The 7,308-nt window shown below is 67.9% G+C and overlaps 1 protein-coding gene across 1 annotated transcript; it reads left to right on the forward strand.

Moving 5' to 3' along the window:
• The first annotated feature begins 3,165 nt into the window (after window positions 1-3,165).
• ACTG1 (actin gamma 1) lies at window positions 3,166-5,934 on the forward strand. Its single transcript, XM_036339565.1, has 5 exons — window positions 3,166-3,322; window positions 3,664-4,032; window positions 4,308-4,746; window positions 4,826-5,007; window positions 5,099-5,934. Exons 2-5 carry the CDS (start codon window positions 3,670-3,672, stop codon window positions 5,240-5,242), a joined length of 1,128 nt encoding a protein of 375 aa, XP_036195458.1. The 5' UTR covers window positions 3,166-3,322; window positions 3,664-3,669; the 3' UTR covers window positions 5,243-5,934.
• Window positions 5,935-7,308: the final 1,374 nt, after the last annotated feature.

Here is a 7,308-nt window from a genome sequence, read left to right on the forward strand (position 1 = left end):
CTCTGCTGGGCCGAGGCCCTCACTGAGCTGGGGGGGGGTGGGGGCGGATGGCTGGGGCCTGGGGCCTGCTGCCCCACAGTTGGGACATGGGAACCTCACAAACTCCCACAGGGCCTGACCTCCAATGGCCTGAGCCCCCCGTGAACTGGGCAGAAGGCAGGAGGGATAAAGCAAAGCAGGGAAACCCCTGAGATTGGATAAAAAGTAAAATGATGGACACATGCTTAGGTGGGTGCAGGATCAATTAACATGATGATGAAGGAATCTGTGGTCTCTGTCCCGGCGCCAAGCACACCTGGCCGTGCCCCAGGGGCTCCAGATACAGGGAAGTCACAAGTTACCCAGACATTTCAAGGGTCTGTTATCATAGATGCAAAAAGACAGAGGCTCAGTTAAGGTAAAGGCTGACCTTGTCAGTGAAGATACTGGGCCAGGACGTAACTGCCCGCCATCACTGCTTTAGTTAAGGTTTAAATTCAGACCATCCTTTGTGGTGACTTTAGGTCTCCGAGTCTGCAGGACGGCCACGCAGGCCTCCCCTGAGCTGTCAGGTCAGCATGTGGCCCCTTTCGTCCACACCCCCCAGCAGCCCCATCCGGGGGGCGGTGGTCACTGGGGACCGACCTCCAGCCTTGGCCTGCTCGTCCACTCTCGGCCTGTCTTCTGTCCCAGGACCCACCCAGGGGGACGAAAGGACTACAGGCCAGGCGGGGCCTCCCGGAGGGAGGGGCGTGCGGAGGTGGTGACCCCGATCGGGGAGCACCCCTGAGGCTGAGCGGGGTGAGGGCGGGGTGTCCGAGGGAGGAAGAAGGGCAGGACCCTGACTGGGTAGCCGGCGGTGCCCAGGACCCCAGGACCCAGACAGGCCTCGGCGCCCCGCCCCGCCAGGGGCGCCCCCTCCCTGGGTCGCAGCTCCTCCGCCTTTGAACGGATGGAGGCGGAAGGAGGCTCCCGAGATCACACCCGCCAGAGGCGGCCCCGAGCCGGGGCACCGCGGGCTCGAGCCCAGGCACCCGCCCTCCGGACGCGAAGGCCACGCCGCCTGGGGCAGCCGCGACCCCCCCCGCCGTCCCACCCCCCAGCTCCAGGAGGGGGCGCCCTGCGCGTCCGGCCCGAAGCTCCGCGGTCTTGGGCGAGGCCTCGCGGCTGCGAAACGAACAATCTCGGTGCCGAAGGCGGTGCTCCCGCGGCTCCCAGGGCCTCGCTCCGCCGGCCGGCCCGCCGCGTCCCCTCCCCCCGGCTCCGCACCTCCCCACCCGTGGCCCCCGGACCCCAGGGGTCAGACACCCCCTCCGGCCCCGGAGCTGCGGGCTCCCCGGCCCCGCCCCCACCGCCCCTCGGTCCGCAGGCCAATGGGCGGCCTCCGTGACTAAATAAGGCGAGGAGCGCGCCCGGCGCCCCGTCCGTTACTTCCGTCCCCTCCCGGCCAGTGACTCAGGCCGGCGGCGGCGGGCGGGGACGGGGCGGCCGGGACGCGGTTTCCCGGGCGGCGCCGAAATCGCCAAATAAGGCCGAGCCGCGCGCCCGCAGGTGCCCCGCCCGCCGCCCACCTGCGGCCGCACCTGGACCCCCGCCCCGCCGCCGCCGGGGGCACAGCCTCGGGCAGGAACCCGCCCCCTGCCCCCCGCATCCCAGCCCTGCGGGTGGGGGATCCGCGACCCACCGAGGGGGGACCCCGGAATCCCGGCCCCCCCACCTCCCCGCGACTCTGGCCGCGCACCTGGCGGCCCAGGTGGAGGAGGGAGGCGGGAGGCGCAGACGGGCCGGCGCCCCGGCTCCCTCCGTCCGTCCCCAACGCACCGGGCAGCCGGGTGCACCCCCTCCCGCAACGCCAGACAAAGGAGGGCTGGAGGGGCGGGTGGCAGGCGGCCCCCAAGTCAGGGGGCCTGGGTGAGGGGCCTTAGAAATGTCCACCTGCTCCGCCTCCACCCGCTCCCCGCGGGGTGAGTGAGGATGCAGGCGCCCCGTTACCCCGCGGGGGGCAGGTGCCTGACGGACAGCAGCCTTCCTGCACCTGGGAAGCCTGGGGGGTGACCTAGCGAGGCCCTGGGGTGGGGGCAGGCCTCAGCACTGGGGTCCGCAGTCGCAGGCGAGCGCAGCTGTGTCACCAGCTGCCCTAACAGGCTCCTGGGGCGCCCCCCTCTCAGGCCCCTGCCCCCGTCCGGCTGAGTGTGGGGACCACGGCCCTGCCTCCCTCCCAGGGGCGCCCTCACGCCTGGTCTCACACGGGCGGCTCCAGGAGCCACACATCAGCCGGGAGGAGGCCGGGGCCGCTCCCCCGGAGCCGGGGCACCAGCAGGTGCGGCCCGGCCCACAGGCCTCCCGGCGCCGGCTCCCGGGGCGGGGCGCTCAGACCCCCAGGCCGGGCCTCTCCCAGCGCACAGGTGCCCCTCGGTCCAGCGGGGAGGTCACCCGTCCCTGCGCGTGTCCCGGTAATGCCCGCGGGTGGCCGAGCGGAGACAAAGCCCGCACCCCCTAGCGGGCGCGGGGGGCAGATCCGGAGCGGAGCCGCGATTGGGGACAATCAGGGCTGCGGTTTGGGAGGATGTGTCGTGTGGGAAGCGCGGGCTCGGCCTGCGCCGTGCACCCCAGGGCCCTGCAGGGCGCCCCTCCTCGGGCGGAGGGACCTGCGCGGCCCCAGCTGCCGATGGGACGGTGACAGCGGCGAGCTCACGGCTCCCCGAAGTGCCCGGGCCGCGGGCGGCCTTTGGGGACCCCCCTCCCCAGCCCGACCCCGGCTCCGGAACCGCCATCGCGGCCCAGCCTCCGTGGGAGGTCGCAGGGGCGCGGGGCCAGGCTAGGGTGACACACCACGACTTGGGGCGCGACCCCGCCCCGGGCCAGGCAGTTTCGGGGTGCAGCCGGGCCCTCCTCCACGACGCGCGGCAGTCCCGGGGCGGGGCCGGCCGGTGGGCTTCTCGGGACCCTCCCCCCAAACCCCTGGCAGCCCCGGGGGCTCCCGCCAGCCCCACCCGAGCGGGAGGCGAGGGGGTTTCAGGCGCGGGGTCCCCGGAGCCGAGCGGGCGCGGGCGGGGCCGTTGGGGGCGGTGCGGGCGGGGGGCGGGGCCCGGCCGGGGACCCCACGTGCCCCGGCCGAGCCGGCCAATGGGCGCCCGGCGTTCGGAAAGATCGCCATATATGGACATGTTCTGGGGCCGCGCGCGCCGCCGCCCCACGCGCGCGCCCCGCTCCGCTTAAATAGCGGCGGGGGAGGCCGCGCTCGGCCTCAGTCGCTGCAGCCGCCAGCTCCCCGCTCCTCTCCGCTCCGCTCGCTCTCGCTCTCGCTCTCGCTCTCGCTCTCTGCGCCCCGCCGCCCTCCCAGGTAAACGGTGGACTCTGCGCGCCCCGGCCCCGCTCCGCGTCCCCGCGCCCTCCCTGCGGGCCGAGGCGCTCCCGGCTCGGGAAGCCCCGGCGCGGCGTCCCCGGAACAAAGGGCGGTCGGGCGGCCGGGCCGGCGCCGAGGTGGGGGGAGGGGAGCAGGGCGGGGCCGGCCGCAGTGCGGGGAGCCCGGGCCGCGCTGCCGCGGGGGACCCTGGGGGTCGTTACTGCAGAGCCCGGCGGGGTTCCAGGCGGTTGCTCCGGTGGCGCCGGGGCAGGCGGGACTGGGCGCTGAGGCCTGTCTGGGCTCCGGGGCCCGCCTGAGCCGGTCGCCTCTGCACGCAGGTCGCCATGGAAGAAGAGATCGCCGCCCTGGTCATCGACAATGGCTCCGGCATGTGCAAGGCCGGCTTCGCGGGGGACGACGCCCCCCGGGCCGTGTTCCCGTCCATCGTCGGGCGCCCCCGGCACCAGGGCGTCATGGTGGGCATGGGGCAGAAGGACAGCTACGTGGGCGACGAGGCCCAGAGCAAGCGCGGCATCCTGACCCTCAAGTACCCCATCGAGCACGGCATCGTCACCAACTGGGACGACATGGAGAAGATCTGGCATCACACCTTCTACAACGAGCTGCGCGTGGCCCCCGAGGAGCACCCGGTGCTGCTGACGGAGGCGCCCCTGAACCCCAAGGCCAACCGTGAGAAGATGACCCAGGTGAGTGCCGGCCTCCGCCCTTCCCGCCGTCGCCCAAGTCATTTTCTGTTCAGCTTTGTTTTCTGAAATTCAAGTATTTCTTTCGATGTTTCCAGGGTTCTGTTCCTCTCCTGGCATTTCCTCCCTGAAGTCTCAAGGTTTCTCGTTGTGTTTTTGCCTGCTTTCTTTTCTTTCTCCACACATCACATTTGTGGCATGCTGGCATGCGGGTGTGAGCATGGGGGGGCCCGGGGTCCCCAGCCCACCTCTGAGGGGAGCCCTTGCCTCTCGTCCAGATCATGTTCGAGACCTTCAACACTCCCGCCATGTACGTGGCCATCCAGGCCGTGCTGTCCCTGTACGCCTCTGGCCGCACCACGGGCATCGTCATGGACTCTGGGGACGGGGTCACGCACACGGTGCCCATCTACGAGGGCTACGCCCTCCCCCACGCCATCCTGCGTCTGGACCTGGCGGGCCGGGACCTGACCGACTACCTCATGAAGATCCTCACCGAGCGGGGCTACAGCTTCACCACCACGGCCGAGCGGGAGATCGTGCGCGACATCAAGGAGAAGCTGTGCTACGTCGCCCTGGACTTCGAGCAGGAGATGGCCACGGCCGCCTCCTCCTCCTCCCTGGAGAAGAGCTACGAGCTGCCCGACGGGCAGGTGATCACCATCGGCAACGAGCGGTTCCGGTGTCCGGAGGCCCTCTTCCAGCCCTCCTTCCTGGGTAGGTGGCTGCCGCCCGGTGAAGGCGGGGCCCTTGACCTCCAGCCGGAGGCCCGGGCTGACCGAGCTTTGTCCCTTAGGCATGGAGTCCTGCGGCATCCACGAGACCACCTTCAACTCCATCATGAAGTGTGACGTGGACATCCGGAAGGACCTCTACGCCAACACGGTGCTGTCTGGCGGCACCACCATGTACCCGGGCATCGCCGACAGGATGCAGAAGGAGATCACCGCCCTGGCGCCCAGCACGATGAAGATCAAGGTGAGTCCCGCGGGGCTGGGCCTGGGCCGGGCCGGGGCAGGCTTTGCTGGGAAGATGGTGGCAGGAGCTAAGGCCACTCGTCCTCTTGCAGATCATCGCGCCGCCGGAGCGCAAGTACTCGGTGTGGATCGGCGGCTCCATCCTGGCCTCGCTGTCCACCTTCCAGCAGATGTGGATCAGCAAACAGGAGTACGACGAGTCGGGCCCCTCCATCGTCCACCGCAAGTGCTTCTAAGCGGACTGCGGGCAGATGCGTAGCATTTGCTGCACGAGTGGATGAGCCTCCGTTTGCCCTGGCAAAGGCACCTCGTGCTGGCCCCGAAACTGGAACACGCCTTCCAGAAGAACTTGTCCTTGAAGCCTGTACCTGAGCTCAGCACTGGATTGTAGGCCTGGTTGCTGATGTTGACCTGTATTCAAGTTCCCTGTTCCCTTGGTACATGTTTAACGCCCTGTACATACCTTTCATTTAAACCCCTGTACACGCCTCGGTCGCTTGATGGCCGAGATGAGAACATGTTTCTTCTGCAGGAAAAACCCAGGGGCCCCGGGAGCCCGCGGGGCCTCGTGTGTGCGGGGCACTGGCCTGTGGGAGCTGCCCTTTCCAGGAGCTCTGAGTGTGGCACGCGCCCTGCTCGTTACCACTGCCCTGCCGTCCACGGGGTGGGGTGGGGTGGGGGGGTCTGAGCGTGGGGCCCACTTTCCTTTCTTAGTTGATGTTCCTGCCAGAACCCCTGGGCGGTTACTTGCCTTGAGTTGGAAAACGGTCTGCATTTCCACCTGTAAATCTTCGTCCTTTTAATTTATGTAAGGTTTTTGTACGCGATTCTTTCAGAAATGACAAATTTTGGTTTTCTACTGTCATGTGAGAACATTAGGCCCCAGCAACACGTCATTGTGAGGAAAATAAAAGTGCTGCAGTAAGAAGTGCCCCCTGCCTCAGTCTGTCCAGTGCTGGGTGCTTCCTGTGTCCTGGGTGCTGTCTGCACGGGGGTGGGGTGGTGCAGGTTCTGCCTTCAGGCCCAGGGGGTTGAGTCCATAGACTCAGCCTGCGGGTGGGTGTGGCTGGCAGGCTGGGCTCAGTGTTGGGTCAGGGAGGTGGGAAAGCCTGAGAACTGGGAGATTTCTAGTGAAGGTGGCTGGGTGGGGAACTGCCCAGCTGGCCTGGTTTCCAGTCGCCCCCCTGCCCTGGTGGGGGGGGAGTGTGGAGAGTCCTTGGCGCAGAAAGCGGACCCTGCCTGGCTCAGGCTTCCCTCTGCCCTGGACTGAACCAGGGTGTGTGCAGGGCCTCCTCCACCCTTCCCAGCGTTGGGGCTGGTGGGTGTATCCACAGGGACCTTGGACTCTGAGTCAGTGAGGCCGCCTGCTGCCCGCACATGTAGGGGTCACACAGCCCTCCCCCCACTTCTGTGGTAGCAGGAAGACACTGGCCCTTCCTGTGGCTCCTGGGACAGTCAGCAGATGTCACAGCCAATCACTGTGGCACTCGTGGCGGACGCCTGCGTGGGCGCGGTGCCAGGCGTGCCAGGCGCTGCTCCAGGCCTCACCTGGCCCTGGGCTTGTGGCCGCCAAAGGCTCTGCTGCCAGGACAAGGCCCCGCAGTGACCCCTGGAGCCCAGCCCTGCAGGAAACCTCACCCATCCCAGCAGCTCAGCCCTGTCTCAGAGCTGAGCCTGGACCAGGAGATGGGGCGTGGCTTGGGGGTTGGGTAGTGACCCCTGAACCAGGAGGTCAGAGTTCAATTCCGTCAGGGTCAGGGCACATGCTGGGTTACGGGCTGATCCCCAATGTGGGGCTTGCAGGAGGCAGCTGATCCACGATTCTCATCGTGGAGGTTTCTATCTCCCTCCCCCATCCTCTCTGAAATCAACAAAAACATTTAAAAAAAAGAAAAAAAAGACCAGCCGGAGCCACCGTGACTTGGAAACTGAACTTGCTCACGACCTGGCTCCTGTGGCCGCTCTGCTGGGCGCAGCCCCCACAGCCACGCGGGAAACGCGGTTTGGGCCCCAGACTAAGAACCAAAGGTCAAGAAACGGGAAACTGGCCAAGTGACAGGAAAGCAGACCGACAGCAAACGCAGACCAGACCTCAGAGGCTGCCAGCGTCACACATACCCCTGAGCTTAGCCCACGGAAGCTTCCGGAAGCCGTGCCTCTGCTGAGCTGTGCGGGTCCTGGGTCCTGGGGTCTCTACCTCCGCCACGGCCACCAGCCATCCCCATGGTGGGGGTGAGTGAGGGACGCTCGGCCAACAGCCCACCAACAGGCAGTTGGAGCCCCCAGGCGAGGGGGGCAGTGT

Source organism: Myotis myotis, unplaced genomic scaffold (genome assembly GCF_014108235.1).
Source record: "Myotis myotis isolate mMyoMyo1 unplaced genomic scaffold, mMyoMyo1.p scaffold_m19_p_17, whole genome shotgun sequence".
NCBI lineage: Eukaryota > Metazoa > Chordata > Mammalia > Chiroptera > Vespertilionidae > Myotis > Myotis myotis.